At 43.1% G+C, this 18,295-nt stretch overlaps 1 protein-coding gene across 4 annotated transcripts in view; it reads left to right on the top strand.

Annotated features, from left to right (window-relative positions):
* Positions 1-4,016: 4,016 nt before the first annotated feature.
* The window catches only part of OS9 (OS9 endoplasmic reticulum lectin), a 29,531-nt gene continuing 15,252 nt past the window's right edge, over positions 4,017-18,295 (top strand). For 2 of the 4 annotated variants that reach the window (XM_033866386.2, XM_033866385.2), the window contains exons 1-5: positions 4,017-4,204; positions 4,629-4,805; positions 5,955-6,018; positions 6,149-6,225; positions 6,411-6,509. In XM_033866386.2, coding sequence (XP_033722277.1) covers positions 4,043-4,204; positions 4,629-4,805; positions 5,955-6,018; positions 6,149-6,225; positions 6,411-6,509 — 579 coding nt within the window. In that variant the 5' untranslated portion in view covers positions 4,017-4,042. The remainder of the gene's footprint in view (positions 4,205-4,628; positions 4,806-5,954; positions 6,019-6,148; positions 6,226-6,410; positions 6,510-18,295) is intronic. The other 2 variants (XM_033866389.2, XM_033866387.2) reach the window with 1 other exon arrangement.

Here is an 18,295-nt window from a genome sequence, read left to right as displayed (position 1 = left end):
TTTATTTCTTTAAGTATAGTAAGCATAATTATAATCAGTGTCAGGTAATTACAATACTGAATTCTTTGGGGCTCTGTTTCTGCTGTTGTTTCTTCTGGTTCTCATTCACAGTGTCTTATGTCCTTTTGGGTTTAGTGATTTTTCATTATGAGTTACTAACTTCCCTTGGAAAATGATTTGTAGGAGTTCTTTGGTGCCTGGGATGAAGGGGATATTTTTCCAGAGTGGATTTGCATTTGCTTCTGCCAAGTGCCTGGGCCATTATTTTCTCCTCCTCGGAACCACTTAAATCTAAATTTACAGCTTGAATTTTTTTAAAGCCATTTAAATGTTGTGAAATTGGTCTGTAAATTTCTTTAGGGGCCTACTTGTGATTACAAATTCTCCTTTGTTTGGCACTGAGGCAACCTTCCTTGCAGTTCCCTGGAGCTGGGGACCTGGGGACAGGTTCACTACCAGGAGGATTTTCTCTCAGTCTCCACCTCTAGTGCACCTTTTGTCCCATCCTCTAGAAAACAAAAACACATCAACAAAGCTCAAATCTGTACACCGTTGGTGGGAATGTAAATTGGTGCAGTCACTGTGGAAAACAGTATGGATGTTTCTCAAAGAACTAAAAATAGAACTACGATAGAGCAATCCCACTCCTGGGTATAGATCTGAAAAAAAACAAAAACACTAATTCAAAAAGATATGTGCACCTCAACGTTCATAGCAGCATTATTTACAATTGCCAAGATATGGAAGCAACCTAAGCATCTATCAACAGATGAATGGATAAAGAAGACATGGTATATGTATACAATGGAATCCTCCTCAGCCATAAAAAAGAATGAATATTTGCCATTTGCAGCAACATGGATGGACTTGGAGGGTATCATGCTGAGTGAAATAAGTCAGACAGAGAAAGACAAATACTGTATGACATCACTTACATCCGGGATCCAAAAAATACAACAAGCTAGCAGACTCACAGATGTAGAGAAAAAACTAGTGATTACCAGTGGGGAGAGGGAAGGGGGAGAGGCAATATAGGGGTAGGGGATTAAGAAATACAAACTATTATGTATGAAATAAGCTACAAGGATATATTGTAAAGCATAGGGAATATAGTCAATATTTTATAATAACTGTAAATGGAGTATAACCTTTAAAAATTGTGAATCACTATATTGTACACTTGTAACTTACATAATATTGTACATCAACTATACTTCAATTTTAAAAAGAGTTCAAAAAATACATTAAAAAAACAAAGGTTGGGGACTTCCCTGGTGGTCCAGTGGTTAAGAATCTGCCCTCCAATGCAGGGGATGCAGGTTCAATCCCTGGTCAGAGAACTAAGATCCCGTATGCTGCAGGGCAACTAACCCCATGCGCCACAACTACTGAGCCCACACGGCACAACTAGAGAGCCTGCGTGCTGCAACTACTAAGCCCACGCGTTCTGGAGCCCGTGCACCACAACTAGAGAGAAGCCTGCACACCGCAACTAGAGAAACCCGTGCACCACAATGAGGAACCCGTGCACGGAAACGAAAGATCCCGCATGCCACAACGAAGATCCCGCATGCTGCAGCTAAGACCCAACACAGCCAAATAAATAAATAAAAATTTTTAAAAATTAAAATAAAAAAAAAACAAAGGTCAACTCTGCAACTTTGGCAAATGCCTTCCAAGCAAATGTGACTACAGGGTTTTGACTGTCAAAACCCTCTAGGTTTTCTGACTTCATTTAGATTTTGGCCTGTTAATTCTCCACTGTCCTGTTGGCTTTACCATGCTTTCAGAAGGAAGATAATTATATTTTACTCAGCATTTTAAGTTGTTTTTAGTGTGAGGATAACCAACCACGTTGAAGAAAAAAGAAGTCTGTTTAGCTTTTCCAACACAACTTTTTATTTTCGTTGGAATTAATGTCTTTTTCCCCCTTAACTTTCTACATAATGATACTTATCATTAATATATTCCCAGGCTCTCCTCTGGTTAAACAAATCTGTTCTCAATAAGTTCAAATGTATTCGTATTCAATCAGTTTTATTTCTTAAAGAAATCACTCCGAAATCCTTCTGAACTGCTCTAATCTTACGAATTGATCTCTAGTCCTGCCCTACAACTTGGAATCTCCTTTCAGCATCGCCTTGGGGATTCCTTTTGTTTCTCTTTTGTGCAGGATACCTTGTTTCTTGGATTTCATACCTTTTCTGTCTTTTGACTAACATTTGTCCTGGTGTCATAAATCCTCTCCTATCTTTCTGAAGAACAATGCGTGGAATATCCATATTTTGAGACCTTGCATGTCTGAAATTGTCTTTATTCTGGACTCATAATCAGATCATAGTTTGGCTGTGTGTAGAATTCTAGGCTGGAAATAATTTCCTTCAAAAATTTGAAACCATTCTTTCTTGTCTTCTATCTTACAATGTTTTGATAAGCCTAACTGCTCTGATTCTTGATCCTTGTATGCAACTTGTCCTTTCTCTCTAGAAGCTCTTAGAATTGTTTGTGTCCAGTGTTTTGAAATTCTATAATGATGGATGTGGTGTGGGCCTGATTTGTTTTGCTATCAGTGTGCCCTTTCAATTTAGAGACTCAGTTCTCCATTTCAGGAGAATACTTTAAAATAATTTCTGTGATGATTTCTTCCATTCTGAGTCTCTGTTCTTTTTGTGGAACTGTCATTATTCAGATGTTCAACTTGCTGGACTGATCCTTTGCTTTTTATTAATTTTCTCCTAAGGTAGAGCGAATTTGATTTTCAACTTTATCCTCCAGTCTTTCTACTGAATTTTTATTTCTGCTATCATGGTTTTGATTTCCAAGAGCTCTCTTTTTCTTACCTGAATAGTAGTTACTTTTAAAAATAGATTCCTGTTGTTATCTTACACACACAATATATTATCTCTCCGAGGATCTTGATGGATTTTTTGTTTAATTTTCAGTTGCTTTTTCTCCCTTGCAATTTGTTTCCTCTAAGTTGCTCTTTTTCTTCTTGCTTGTTTTGGTGTCTTCCTTGTACATTAAATACTTTCCTTAAATGTTTTATGATCCTTGGCTGTCAGCTTATATTTTAGAATGAGGGTATTAAAAAGCTGATTGGAAAGATTGTGTGAGGGCTGGGGCACATAGGCCAAGGGCTTAATTGTAGGATTCCTTCACCTATTTCTTTAAGAGAAGCCTGATGAGAGTATCTTTGGGATTTCTTTTTGGGGCTGGACAGATTCTCCAGATGAGTTTTTCCAAAGATACAGTCATTTCATGTTTATGTTTGTTTAGGAATCAATTTCACAGGTTTGCTAAATCAGTTACCATTCCTCCATTTGCTTTCTAGCTTCTAAAATGTTGCTGCTGTTGTCTCCTTTCCCTGTCCCTTTGTTCCTACATGGCCTGGAGGATAATACGTGCATTCGCCGCCTGCCCCTCTCCCCCCAGCTCCCAGTTTTCAACTGGAAGTCCTCATTATTTCTTTAGGATGATTTTATTAGACGACAACTGCAGGATCGCGCTGAAAGGTTTTGACAGAAATTACCAGATTGCCCTTAAGTTGTATGTATATGTGAAAAGAGGAATACTATTATATAATAATTGTTTTGCCACAAGTATTAAGCAGCTTTCAGGAGTATTGCGTGCACGCACCCATACGCCTCAATCCTCCGCCTGCCGGCGGCCGGACACAATACAAGAAAAGGCTTAAAAAGCAATTAGAGATGCGCACTACAGCTGGGCGAGGACCGAGAAAAACTGCTTAACTCGGCCTAGCGGGTAGACGGTGCCTCTCTGGAACTGATAGAGGGTGGGAGGGGGTCCGATATCGTTGGTGATTGGTTGGCCTCTCTGACCAATCGTGAGCAGCGAGTGGTTTTGCTAATCGTCGTGATCCACCTCCTCGTGGGCTTTGGAGCCACATTAGCAAATGGGACTAGGGCACATAAGAGGGACAGAACATTTAGCCAATAACACCTTGTGGCGTTGATGGGCGGGGTGAGGCCGCCGCCAGGTTTAGGGCGGAAGGAGTTGTTCTGGATTAGAAGGGGAACGAAAGATGGCGGCGGAAACGCTGCTGTCCAGTCTGTTGGGGCTGCTACTTCTGGGGCTCCTGTTTCCCGCAAGTCTGACCGGCGGTGTCGGGAGCCTGAACCTGGAGGAGCTGAGTGAGATGCGTTATGGAATCGAGATACTGCCGTTGCCTGTCATGGGAGGGCAGGTGAGGAGGCGTAGAGGGGACGAGGGTCCGGGGCAGAAGGGGAAGGGGGAGAAGGTAGAGGAAGAAGGGCAGCTGTGGAGTCTGTGGCGGGAGCCTAAGGAGAATCGGGAAGTTGAGCAGGGGTTTTATGAGGACTCCGGAGGGTCGTAATCAGAGACCCATTCCCTTGGGGCCAGGGCCTGGGAGGGGTGGGGCTTCCCACTGTCCACTTCAGGTCCCAGTTCCTGACTGAAACACTCAGACTCCTCCCCCGTGGAGAAGTGGGAGTGCCCTCGCCCCTCACTCGCTAAACACAGCTGGAGGACTTGTGGTTCTCTCTGTCTTGACTGGGCTCTTCCCCAGGATATGAAGAGGGATCTCGTTGTTCTCCCTGATCCCAACCTCTCTTTGCCTCCCTGCCCCCCGACCCCCACTTCTTTCCCAGAGCCAAGCTTCGGACGTGGTGATTGTCTCCTCTAAGTACAAGCAGCGCTATGAATGTCGCCTGCCAGCTGGAGCTATTCACTTCCAGCGTGAAAGGGAGGAGGAGGCACCTGCTTACCAAGGGCCTGGGATCCCTGAGTTGTTGAGCCCAATGAAAGATGCGCCCTGCCTGCTGAAGGTGAAAGGGACTGGGATGGAGGGAACTAGGGCTTGGAAACTATCTATTTGGGAACCATTGTGCCTGTGAATGAGGAGTGATGGGGAGGATCCGTTGGAGTTAAGAAGGCCATTGAAGGAGTAGGCATATTGTACAGATAGGAAAGAAGCAAAGAATCCTGTAACCACAGATGACACTTTGCTGAATGTAGAGGAGAGTTAGAAGAGCTCAGAATAAGGGTTAAGCTAAGACTAAGGTGCTAAAGAGGGTCAATGTGGGGCAGTAGGGGCACTCCCCTAGAGAAGCCTTCCTGGTAAAGTCACCCCCTCCCCTGTCACTCTCTGCCCAATATCCTATTTTATTTTCATCATGGCACTTTTCATGATCTGAAATCATCTTTTTAACTGAATCGTCCGTTTATTCATTTTTGGTTTGAGTCCTAGCACTAGAACGTAAGTCTATGAAGTCAAAGAATTTATCTTGTTCACAGCTGTATCCCCCGTGGCTAAAACAGTATAAGAGAGTTCAATTAATACTTTAATATTCTATGTTTCCCTGGTCTGAATGCTACAAGGATATCATGGTTTCGTATCTTTATGGACGACAAAGAAGGATTTTTTTTCTTTTTTTGGCTGTGTTGGGTCTTAGTTGCTGCACGTGGGATCTTCGTTGAGGCACACGAGATCTTTCACTGCGGCGCGCGGGCTTCTCCCTCTAGTTGTGGCGGGCGGGTTTTTCTTTTCCCTAGTTGTGGCATGCAGGCTCCAGGGCGCGTGGGCTCTCTAGTTTGAGGCACGTGGGCTTAGTTGCACCACGCTACGTGGGATCTTAGTTCCCTAACCAGGGATCGAACCCACATCCCCTGCATTGCAAGGCAGATTCTTTACTACTGGACCACCAGGGAGGTCCCCAAAGAAGGACTTTTTTATAAAAAGAGAAGAGTGGAAAGCCTCCAGGTGCAAACCACTTAGGCTGTAGAGGTCTCTCTCCAAGTCACAGAAGGCAAACAGGCCCTCCCTCCTCACCGAGAACCTGGAGGATTGAGTGTGGAAGCAGAGGGAGATGAAAAGTAAATGAGAGATTATGTGTCTTGGAGCCAGGAGAGATTCTGGTTCCAAGAAGAGACATCTGTACTCCATCCCCCGATTGTTCATTTTTTTTTACTGTCAGACCAAGGACTGGTGGACATATGAATTCTGCTATGGACGCCACATCCAGCAGTACCACATGGAAGGTGACTCCCGCCTACATTTTTCCTAAGCCCTCAGCAACCTGTCATGGAAGGTGACCTGCCTCCCCAGTTCCCTTCCCTCCTAGTCCTCTGAGGACAGGGTAACCACGCTTCACTGTGCTTTCTCTTGCAGATTCAGAGATCAAAGGTGAAGTCCTCTATCTCGGCTACTACCAATCGGCCTTCGACTGGAATGATGAAACAGCCAAGGTGGCAGGAGTGTGGGATTGGGAGAGAAAGGGGTCTGGGCTGCAGACTGAGAGCCCTGACGAGAAGGGGAGGGTCAGGATTAGCTGACGTGTTTCTTGGGGTTTGGTGGCTATTAGGATAAAGTGCTCTTCTTCCCCCTTGCTGTCTTTCTCACACCCCTCCCTCCTGCCTGATGTCCTCCCCAGGCCTCCAAGCAGCATCGCCTGAAACGCTACCACAGCCAGACCTATGGCAACGGGTCCAAATGCGACCTCAACGGGAGGCCCCGGGAGGCTGAGGTTCGGGTGAGTCTTGGGTGAGGGAAGTTGACACTCGCCCAGTGACAACTCAGATTCTAAGGGAAGAGGGCAGGGTTGCGTGGTATAGTCAAGAGTTTCTCTCCCAGACCCTAAACTCTAAGTTTAAGACTCATATTTCTAGCTTCGCGTCACTGCCTGGATTTTCAGAGGCAGTTCAAGTCAACATTTCCCAAATCCTCCCCTCTGGACCCCCAACCACACTTTTATCTGTGTTTCTCCTTTTTGTCACCTAAGCTGGACATCTGAGTGTCATTATTGACTCTTACTTCTTCAATCGTCCTCCTTTCATCATTTAACGACTCTGCAATGAGGTCGTGCTGGTGTAGGTATTGGGCTCTGCTCTGGGGGTACAGTGGTGAGCAGACACGCAGCCCCTGCCCTCATGGACTACAGTCAGGAGAGGAAGACAGAGATTAAAGAATCACAGAAATGAGCCTGTGATTACAAACTGAGAAGTGATATGGAAGAAAGGAATCAGGGTCAACAACAAAGTCCACTCTCTACTTCTAGACTTCTCTCACAACTCGCCTCTTCTTTCCCATGCTTGGTACCTTCATCTCACTTGCATCACTGCCAACAGCCTCTTAACAAGTGTTCCCCATCCAGTAGTCCTTAACTGAGTTCAGGCAGACAGCTGTATGGTAGGCAGAGTTTCTCAGGTGATTCTAATGTGTATTCACAAACATAAACACCTGTAGAGAACCACGTGACACAAGAATTATCTTCACGTAATACAGATTTGCACATGCAGCTGTGTGCTGGTAAATGCGGAGCACGGGGATCGCCAGGGTAGGGTGGGGTGGTGGAGGGGGAAGCCCAGACGTAATGTTTGCCAGTATCCATGGTATAAATATCCCCATCGTGGCAAAATTCATACTATCACTGTGATGTCAATCATCTTGCGACATCCCTGAAAACTTACCAGTTGGCTCTGGCGAACTGGCCTGACCTGGCTTCGGCACACCACTATGAGCAAGTGTCCCTTCTCTGCCAAGTTCTGGAAAGCCTTCAATAATTATGCCTCACACAAAGGATAGGATCCAAATACTTCAGCACAGGCTGGGGTGGCAGCAGCGGAGGTGGTGGGAAGCAGCCAGATTCTGGATCTGTTTTGAAGGTAGAGCCAAGATTTGTTGATGGATTGGATGCGAGGTGGAGTCAAGTATGACTCCAGGGATTTTAGCTTGAGCAGCTGGGAGAATGGAACTGTCATTTACTCAAGTGGGAAGAAACGGGTTTGGAGGAAGAAACTAGGCTGGTGTTGGACATATGAAGGTCAAGATGCCTATTAGATATCCCAGTGGTGATGGTCAGTTGGTAGTTGCGTCTGTAACTCTGGAGTTCCGGGACAGGGTCTGGGTTGGAGGTATAACATCCTACTGCGTTTCTGTCCCACTGCCCTTCTTCCTGTCCTTTGAACCAGTGAGTCTCATTGTTCCCTCTGCCTAGCGCCATCTTCCCAGAGATCTTTGAATGGCTGGCTCCATCCTGTCAGGTTATATACACCTACGACACCTCCACAGGGAGACCTAACATAGGCACACAGACACACACACCCTTCCGCCTTGATCCTGGTAAACACCTACGGTGTTTTATATTCTTCAGTGCATGTATCATTTCCTGAAATTAGTTTATTTTTTGAGTTTAATCTGTCTCTCTATCCCCAGTAGAATAAGCTCCAGGAAGTCAGGGACAATGTCTGTCTCATTTTATGCTGTATCCTCAGTGCCTTCAACAGCGCCTGGCACCAAGTAGGTGCCCAGAGATTCTTAATGAATGGAAGAAATGATGAGCCATTTCAAAGGCCACTTTATTTTACGTGACCTTTCTTGGCTAGCCCAGAAAGTTCATTGTGTTCCCTCAGCGCTTCATACACATGCAACCACGTCCACATATATCCCCGTCTTAGCCTGTTTGGGCTGCTGTAACAAAATACCACAGGCTGGGTAACTTATAAACAACAGAAATTTATTTCTCACAGTTCTGGAAGCTGGAAGTCTGAGATCAGGGCGCCAGCATGGTTGGGTGAGGGCCCTCTTCCAGGTCACAGACTTCTTGTGTCCTCACAAAGGAGCTCTGTGGGGTCTCTTTCATAAGAGCATTAATCCCATTCATGAGGGTTCCATCGTCATGACCTAAGTAAGCATCTCCCAAAGGCCCCACGTCCTAATACTATCACAGTGGGCATTAGGAATTCAATATACGAATTTTAGGGAGACACAGACATTCAGACTACAGCAGCCCACAGCATCCACACACATATATGACCTATTATAGCGCTTGATCGTATTGTTTCTTTACTTGTCTGTACCTCCAGTAGGCCGAGAACTGAAGGCAGCTTTCCTCACATCTGCTGAACCATATGCCCTGTGCTAAGCACTGGAGATGAAATGGTGACTGAGAGACCCAGTCCTGCTCTCAGGAGACAGACATTAAATAAAGAGCCACAGGAAGCAGGGAAAACTCGCTGATGGGTGAGGCACTTTTCACAGGGGAGCACACAATAAAGGAACTAATCGAGTCCAGGTCAAGGGGAGGCCTCTGGAGGAGGTGGCCTTTGAACCAGCAGTTGAAGGATGAAGAGTTAGTCCAGCAGCTATAGACCAGTGGGAAGGAGAGGGCGTTCCAGGCGGAAGGTACAGTGAGTGCAAAAGGCCTGGAGGCAGGAGGGATCGATAGCCGTTCCCAGTGACTGGAGGGAATTGTGGGAGATGAGGCTGGGCAGTCTTTAGGGGCAAGGCACAGGTCATGAAGCTCTGTAGCCGTGTTGAGGGGTTTGGACAATCGGAGAAACGAGGGGGCGCCAGTGAAGTATTTTGAGCAGAGTGGTACCATATTCGGTGTTGGTTTTGAAGGCTCGCTCTGGCTGGAGCATAGCAAATGGGTGGGAGACCAGTGAGAAGGTGGTTGCAGTAATCCAGGTGAGAAAACAAGGTGGTCCAGGGGTGAAGACATGTGAATTATTGGAGAGATTTAAGGGGCAAAATCAATATAGTAAGATTCCCAGGTTTCTGGCTTGAGCAACTGGATGGATGGTGATTTGTTTTTGAGATGGGTACAGTGGGAAGAGGAGTAGGTTTGGTGAAGGAAAATGATGATTTTGATGTTGAATACAATGATTTTAGTGGCTGTAGGCATCCAAGTAGAGATATCTGAGGAGGCTGTGGATCTGTGGGTCTGGAGCTGACGAGAGAGATCTAAATAGAACCCAGAGTGCTGGAGCCATCAACATACTGTTAATAATTGAAGCCATGGTATGGATGAAATCCCCCCCCGCCCCCCACCCAAGAAACAGGATATAGTGAGAAGTGGGACAGAACTGTGAGGAAGCCAGCATTGAAAGCCTGGGCAGAAGGGAGCTTTGCCAAGAAGAAGCGACCAGAAGGGAGACTGTGGTGACATGGAACCCAGGAAGGACATGTCTCAAGGAGGGACTGGTCCGTGTTGTTGGCTGCATCTGAACCTTCAAGGAAGTGGAGAATTAAAAACTGCTTGTGGGTGATCATAGGAATTGTTATTTTAATAAAAGCAAAACAGGAACATGGAAATAAAAATTCAGACTGTAGGGATGGGAACCAGATGAAAATTGGTAAGTCCTCTGCTCCCAGTCTCCCCTGACCAGTCCTTGGGTTGGACTCAATGCCAGAGGTCATTGGCAATCTCCACCAGAGCAGTTTTAGTGGGCTGGTGAAGCTGAGGTGTTGAGGAACATGGTGAGGAAGTGGGAATCTTTGAAGAAGTCTGGCTGTGAAGGGAAGGGAAAAGGCGAGCACTAGTTAGCAGGGCTGTGGGCTTGGGAAAGTGGGACTTTGTGCTTGTTGTTTCATGTGTTAAGATGGGAGCGTGTTTAAATGCTGGGTGGACCTAGTAGAAAGGAGGCAAGGCTGAGGTTCAGGAGAAAGAATGAGAAGAGAATGTGGGCAGGGCTGTGATCCTGAGGAGGCGGCTCTGTGCTTGTAACTAGAACAGAAAGATGGCATATTTGCTGGGGAGTCTGGAGGTTTTAGTGGCAGAAAGTTGAGGGCGTTCCTCTGTGGCCGCTTTTATATCCTGATGGGCCACCCAAGTTCGTAGCCTGAGTGACTGAGTGAATCCCCCACTCCGGGGCAGGCCTGGTGAAGTTCCATCTTCTCGGTGCCTCCTTGGCGGGAGCAGTGTGCACAGCGTTTGGTAAAAGTGCAGTTTCCGGGGAGTTTTGGAGCAATCGGTTAGCCATCTGGAATTAAATAAATTTGGATCCCTATCTCAATTCGTACATTAAGTAAGATTTCAGAGAGATCTAAGATTTTTCCATTAAAATGTTTAATTATGAAACATTTCAAACATACAGAAAATAATGTCAAAGAGACCCATAAATCCACTGCCAAGTTAAACAGATGTTAACATTTTGCCGTATTTGCTTCAGATCTGTTTTTTTTAATAGAAGGAATAAAATGCTAATGATATAGTAAAAGCCACCCTCTCATTTCTTCCCTCTCTCTCCTCTCCAGAAACAACCACAACCATCTCTATGCTTGCTTTGTACTTTTATTAATGCTACACATATCACAGGCAATATATACATTTTGTATTTTAAAATTATACATCGGTATAGTTTTGCTTTTTCACTAATCGATGTTTTTACCATTCTGTGGAGTGACATGGAGATCCAGTTCGATGACTTTTTTAAAAAATAAATTTATTTATTTTTGGCTGCGTTGGGTCTTCATTGCTGCACGGGGGCTTTCTCTAGTTGCAGCGAGCAGGGGCTACTCTTCGTTGTGGTGCGTGCGCTTCTCATTGCGGTGGCTTCTCTTGTTGTGGAGCACCGGCTCTAGGCGCGCAGGCTTCAGTAGTTGTGGCACGCGGGGTCAGTAGTTGTGGCTCACGGGCTCTAGAGCGCAGGCTCAGCAGTTGTGGCGCACGGGCTTAGTTGCTCCGCGGCATGTGGGATCTTCCCGGACCAGGGCTTGAACCGTGTCCCCTGCATTGGCAGGCGGATTCTTAACCACTGCGCCACCAGGGAAGTCCTAAAATGGGTTTTTCTATATTAAAATATGCTGTTGAGATTTTGATAGGGATTGCATTGAATATGTATATCACTTAGTGTAGTATTGCCGTCTTAGCAATATTATGTTTTCCAGTCCATGAACATGGAATGTCTTTCCATTTATTTGTATCTTCTATAATTTCTTTTAATAATGTTTTGTGGTTTTCAGTATACGAGTCTTTCACCTTCTTGGATAAATGTACCCTAAGTATTTTTTTTGATGCTATTGTGAATGAAATTTTTTTTTTAATTTCCTTTTTGAATTGTTCATTGCAAGTGTATAGAGATACAACTGATATTTGCATGTTGATTTTATTCCTGCGTCTTTGCTGAATTCATTTATTAGCTCTAACAATTGTTTTGTTTGGGTTCCTTTGGATTTTCTTTTCTTTTTTTTTTTTCAGGAGAAGGAAGGATTTATTACTTACAGCAAGTACGAAGGACAGGGGGGATCTTTCCCAAACCAGTGTCTCCCCGAACAGCAAAATTGGGGAATTTTTTAGCTAAGGGTACATGCATACTCATGAAGAGGCTTGAGTAGAGGAGATCAGCATAGAATTGGGGCAGAAGTGGGCAGAGTCCAAGCTTTAGTGTATTGAAGCCAGGAAGGTCAGTATCATCATTCTGGCCTCTATCTGGGTGGGGGCCTTAGTTCCTACAGAACTCAAAGACTGTATCAGATTGCTATGTATATCCCTTGAGGAGGAGCTAAAACTGCACCCCAGATGGGACTCAAACCCGCAGTCTTCCAATTGAAACCACACAGCTCGTCTCAGGACTTAATGAAGCTCAGGTTCTTTATGTTTCAGAGCAGAAGGAATTCAGCAAGAGGGAAAGTGATAGGTAAGAAGTAGATTTATTAATATCCTTTGCAAAGAGGTTGCAGGAAAATGAGGCACAAGAGATGGTCATGTCCCAGGTCTCAGGTGAGTTCCTGGGATGGGCCATCAAGTGAGGGTCCTTGATTTTGTGCAGGAAAGAATTCAAAAAGCAAGCCGTAGTAAAGTGAAAGGAGAGATACACATTCCATAGGCAGAATGTGGTCCATCTCAGAAGGCAAGCATGGCCTCCTTTGGATTTTCTATGTGTAATGTCATGTCACCTCTGAAACAGATAAATTTACTTCTTCCTTTCCAATTTGGGTGCCCTTTATTTCTTTTTCTTGCTTAATTGCTCTGGTTAGAACTTCTAGTACTGTGTTAAATAGAAGTGACATAAAGTAGGCATCCTTATCTTCTTCCTAATATTAGGGGAAAGGCTCTCATTCATTCATCATTGAGTGTGACATTAGTGGTGGGGTTTTCATGTATGGCCTTTATCATGTTGAGACATTCTCTTCTCTTCCTAGTTTATCAAGTGATTTTATCATGAAAGAATGTTGAATTTTGTTAAATGCTTTTTCTACGTGAATTGAGATGATCATGTGGCTTTTTTCTGCATTCTATTATATTAATGTGATGTATTATGTTATATAGATTGATTTTTTTATATGTTGAACCATCTTTGCATTCCTGGAATAAATCCCACATAAATCATGATGTATAATGCTTTCAGTGTGCTGCTGAATTTGTTTTCCTCGTATTTTGTTGAGAAATTTTGCATCTGTATTCACAAGGGATATTGGCCTATAATTTTCTTTTCTTGTAATACCTTTGTCAGGCTTTGGTATCAGGGTAATGCTAGCCTCATAGAATGAGGTAGGTAGGCATTTTTTTATATATTCCATATTTAATTCCTTAGTTACTTACATTTTCTCTATAGCTTATCTTTTTCTTTTGTTTAGAATGTCTTAAACGTACCTTTAATTAACAAAATTTTTTTTCAGAACAAACTTTTTATTGAAGTAGAGTTGATTTACAGTGTTGTATTAGTTTCAGGTATACAGCAAAGTGATTCAGTTATATATATTTTTTCAGATTCTTTTCCATTATAGGTTATTACAAGATATTGAATATAGTTCCCTATGCCATACAGTAGGTCCTTATTGTTTATTTTATGTATAGTAGTGTGTATCTGCTAATCCCAAACTTCGAATTGATCCCTCCCCCACCCCCTTTCCCCTTTGGTAACCATAAGTTTATTTTCTATGTCTATGAGTCTGTTTCTGTTTTGTAAATAAGTTCATTTGTATCATATTTTAGATTCCACATATAAGTGATATATGATATTTGTCTTTCTCTTTCTGAATTACTTCACTTAGTATGATAATCTCTAGGTGCATACATGTTGCTGCAAATGGCATTATTTCATTGTTTTTATGGCTGAGTAGTATTCCATTGTGTATATATACCACATCTCTTTATCCATTCATCTGTCAATGGACATTTAGGTTGCTTCCATGTTTTGGCTATTGTAAATAGTGCTGCTATGAACTTTAGGGTGCATGTTTCTTTTTGAATTATAGTTTTATCCAGATATATGCCCAGGAGTGGGATTGCTGGATCATATGTAACTCTATTTTTAGTTTTTTTGTTTTTGTTTTTTTTGCGGTACGCGGGCCTCTCACTGTTGTGGCCTCTCCCGTTGCAGAGCACAGGCTCCGGACGCGCAGGCTCAGTGGCCATGGCTCACGGGCCCAGCTGCTCTGCGGCATGTGGGATCTTCCCGGACCGGGGCACGAACCTGCGTCCCCTGCATCGACAGGCGGACTCTCAACCACTGCGCCACCAGGGGAACCCTATTTTTAGTTTTTTAAGGAACCTCCATACTGTTTTCCATAGTGGTGCACCAATTTACATTCCCACCAACAGTATAGGAGGGTTCCCTTTTCACCACACCCTCTGCGGCATTTATTATTTGTAGACTCTTTAATGATGGCTATTCTGACTGGTGTGAGGTGATACCTCATTGTAGTTTTGATTTGCATTTCTCTGATAATTAGCAATGTTGAGCATCTTTTCATGTGCCTGTTGGCCATCTGTATGTCTTCTCTGGAGAAATGTCTATTTAGATCTTCTGCCCACTTTTTGATAGGTTCTTTGTTTTTTTTGATATTGAGCTGTATGAGCTGTTGTATATTTTGGAAATTAAGCCCTTGTTGGTCACATTGTTCACAAATATTTTCTCCCATTCCATAGGTTGTCTTTTCGTTTTGTTTATGGCTTTCTTTGCTGTGCAAAAGCTTTTAAGTTTAATTAGATCCCATTTGTTTATTTTTGCTTTTATTTCCACTTCTCTAGGAGACGGAGCCAAAAAAAATTTCTGTGATTTATGTCAAAGAGTGTTCTGCCTATGTTTTCGTCTAGGAATTTTATAGTATCTGGGGTTTTTTTTCTGTTGTTTTTTTTGGCTGCGTTGGGTCTTCGTTGCTGTGGGCCGGCTTTTCTCTAGTTGCGGCAAGCAGGCTTCTCATTGCAGTGGCTTCTCTTGTTGCGGAGCACAGGCTCTAGGCGTGCAGGCTTCGGTAGTTGTGGCATGTGGGCTCAGTAGTTGTGGCATGTGGGCTCAGTAGTTGTGGCTCGTGGGCTCTAGAGCGCAGGATCAGTAGTTGTGGCGCACGGGCTTAGTTGCTCTTAGGCATGTGGGATCTTCCCAGACCAGGGATCGAACCCATGTCCCCTGCATTGACAGGCGGATTCTTAACCACTGTGCCACCAGGGAAGTCCCAGTATCTGGTTTTATATTTAGGTCTTTTAATGGGATTGTTTTCTTAATTTCTCTGATATTTCATTGTTAGTGTATAGAAATGCAGCAGCTTTCTGTATATTAGTTTTGAATCCTTAATTCCAATATGATTAAAATTTTCAGTCTTTTTCTTTATAGTTTGTACTTTGGATCTTTTATTAAATACTTTTCTATTCACCTATATTTTTTGAAGTTTTAGAAGATTTCTTATTATATTTCGGACTTCAATTCAATCAAAAATTTAATGTATAGTGTAAGCTTGGGACCTAAATATACCTAATTTCCATCAGGATAACCAGTTGTCCCAGCATCATTTATTGAGTAATCTGCATTTCCTCTCTGATTTGTAGCACCACCTCAGTCATTTATCAGGTTCCAATATATGTGTGTACTTTCTTATTGGCTTCTCTTTTGTTTTAAAAGTCTGTCTATTACTAAGTTTTGTTATCTGATACTGTGTATTTTCCTTTGTTCTTCAAAACCATCTGGGCTATTGTTGGATAAGTTCTGTGAAAAACTGTTTTGGGAGTTTTAACTGGAAGTATGTTGAATTTTAGATTAATTTGGAGAGAATTGATATTTTATGATATTGAGTCTTCATATACTATGAACATGATGTTTACTTGTTTTTATTGTCTTGTACTTTAGTAAGATTTAAATGTTCTTTGTGAAGCTCTCGTACATCTTATGTGAGGTTAGTCCTAGAGACCTTGTAGCTTTTGTTTATTTGTGTCTTGTGTGTATATGTACATGTTTCAAGCATACAGGCACCTTATAGTTTTTGATGCAATTGTAAATGGCATCTTTTAAAAAGTACATCTTATGATTGATTGTTGCTGGTGTATGGTCACATTAATTGATTTTATGTATTGATCTTGTATTCAGCAACTTTGCTGAACTCTCTCATTTCTAATAGTTTGCAGATTCCCATGGATTTCCTGTGTAAATAATCATGTCATCTGCAAATAGGGACAATTTTGGTTTCTTCCTTTCTAATTCATATACATTTCATTTTCCTTATACTTACAGTGCAATAGAAATGGTGATGATGGCCATCTTTGACTTGTTCCTGACTTTAAAGGGAATGCTCCTGAAGTTACACTAGTTTTTAAAAGTATTTTATTTATTTATTTAGCTGTGCCAGGTCTTTTTGTGGCACGCAGGATCTTTGTTGTGGAGTGCAGGATCTTCGTTGTGGCGTGCAGAATCTTTAGTTGTGGTGTGTGGATCTTTTTTTTTTTTTTTTTTTGGCTGTGTTGGGTCTTCACTGCAGTGCGTGGCCTTCTCATTGCGTTGGTTTCTCTTGTTGCAGAGCAGGGGCTCTAGGCACACAGGCTTCAGTAGTTGCGGTGCGAGGACTCAGTAGTTGTGGCTCATGGGCTCTAGAATGCAGGCTCAGTAGTTGTGGCACATGGGCTTAGTTGCTCCACGGGTTGTGGGATCTTCCCGGACCAGGGATTGAACCCGTGTACCCTGTATTGGCAGGCAGATTCTCAACCACTGTGCCACTAGGGAAGTCCCCGTGTGGGATCTTTAGTTGCGGCATTCAGGATCTTTTTTCATTTGCAGCATGCAGGATCTAGTTCCCTGACCAGGGATCAAACTTGGGCCCCCTGCACTGGGAGTGCAGGGTCTTTATTTATTATTTTTTTAAAAAATATTTATTTTATTTACTTATTTTTGGCTGCGTTGGGTCTTCATTGCTGCGCACAGGCTTTCTCTAGTTGTGGTGAGTAGGGGCTACTCGTCCTTGCGGTGAGCGGGTTTCTCATTGCGATGGCTTCTCTTGTTGTGGAGCATGGGCTCTAGGCTCACAGGCTCAGTAGTTGTGACTAGCAGGCTCTAGAGCGCAGGCTCAGTAGTTGTGGCGCACAGGCTTAGTTGCTCCGCGGCATGTGGGCTCTTCTTGGACCAGGGCTCGAACCCGTGTCCCCTGCATTGGCAGGTGGATTCTTAACCACCATGCTACCAGGGAAGCCCGCGCAGGGTATTTAACCAAGGTTTTTGTTTTGTTTTGTTTTTAATAAATTTATTTATTTACTTTTGGCTGCGTTGGGTCTTCATTGCTGCATGTGGGCTTTTTCTAGCTGTGGCGAGCGGGGGCTACTCTTTTGTTGCGTGTGCAGGCTTCTCTTGTTGTGGAGCACAGGCTCTAGGCGCGCGGGCTCAGTAGTTGTGGCTCGCGGGCTCTAGAGCGCAGGCTCAGTAGTTATGGCGCATGGGCTTAGTTGCTCCGCGGCATGTAGGATCTTCCCGGACCAGGGCTCAGACCCGTGTCCCCTGCATTGGCAGGTGGATTCTTAAACACTGCGCCACCAGGGAAGCCCGGGAGTGCAGGGTCTTAACCACTGGACCACCAGGGAAGTCCCTGAAGTTACACTATTAACATATTTTCCTGTAGGCTTTTTGTAGACTCTCTTTATCAGGTGAATGAAGATCCATTCTATTCCTAATTTGCTGAATATTTTCATGATGCAAAGCTGTGGAATTTTAACACATGTTTTTCTGTATCTATTAAGCGGGTCCTATGGTTTTTCATCTCTGTTTTTTTATATGGTAAATTAAAGTAATACATTTTCTAAGGTTTTTTACCCTTGCATTTCTGGGATAATCCATCGTCTTGAACTATTCTTAACACACTGCTATGTTCAGTCTCCTAATACGTGATTTTTACAGCTATTTTCATGTGTGAATTGGTCTATAATTTTCTTTTTTTGTATTGTGCTTACCATCTTTTGGTATCAGGTAATATTAGCTTCATAAGTGCCTTGAGAATCTTCCCTCTTTCTTTGTTCTCTGAAATAGTTTGCTAAGATAGGAATTCATCTGTTCTTTAAAGGTTTGGGAGAACTCTGTAAAACTGCCTCATCCCCACAATTTACCACAGTATTGGTATATTGTGGGCATGGTTTTTACTACTGTTTTAATTTACTTAATGATAATAAAATTTTTTAGGTTTACTATGTCATGAAGCATTAATAAATTATAATTTCTTAAGCCATTATTTCATTCCTAAATTTTCAAATGTATTAGCATAAAATTAGTGTTTTATTTTTATTTAAAATCTGTTTTTGTAGATATACCCCCTTTTTAATTCCTAATATTGACTTTGCCTTTT

Source organism: Tursiops truncatus, chromosome 11, assembly GCF_011762595.2.
Source record: "Tursiops truncatus isolate mTurTru1 chromosome 11, mTurTru1.mat.Y, whole genome shotgun sequence".
Lineage (NCBI taxonomy): Eukaryota > Metazoa > Chordata > Mammalia > Artiodactyla > Delphinidae > Tursiops > Tursiops truncatus.
This window is presented reverse-complemented; position numbering and strand designations above follow the sequence as displayed.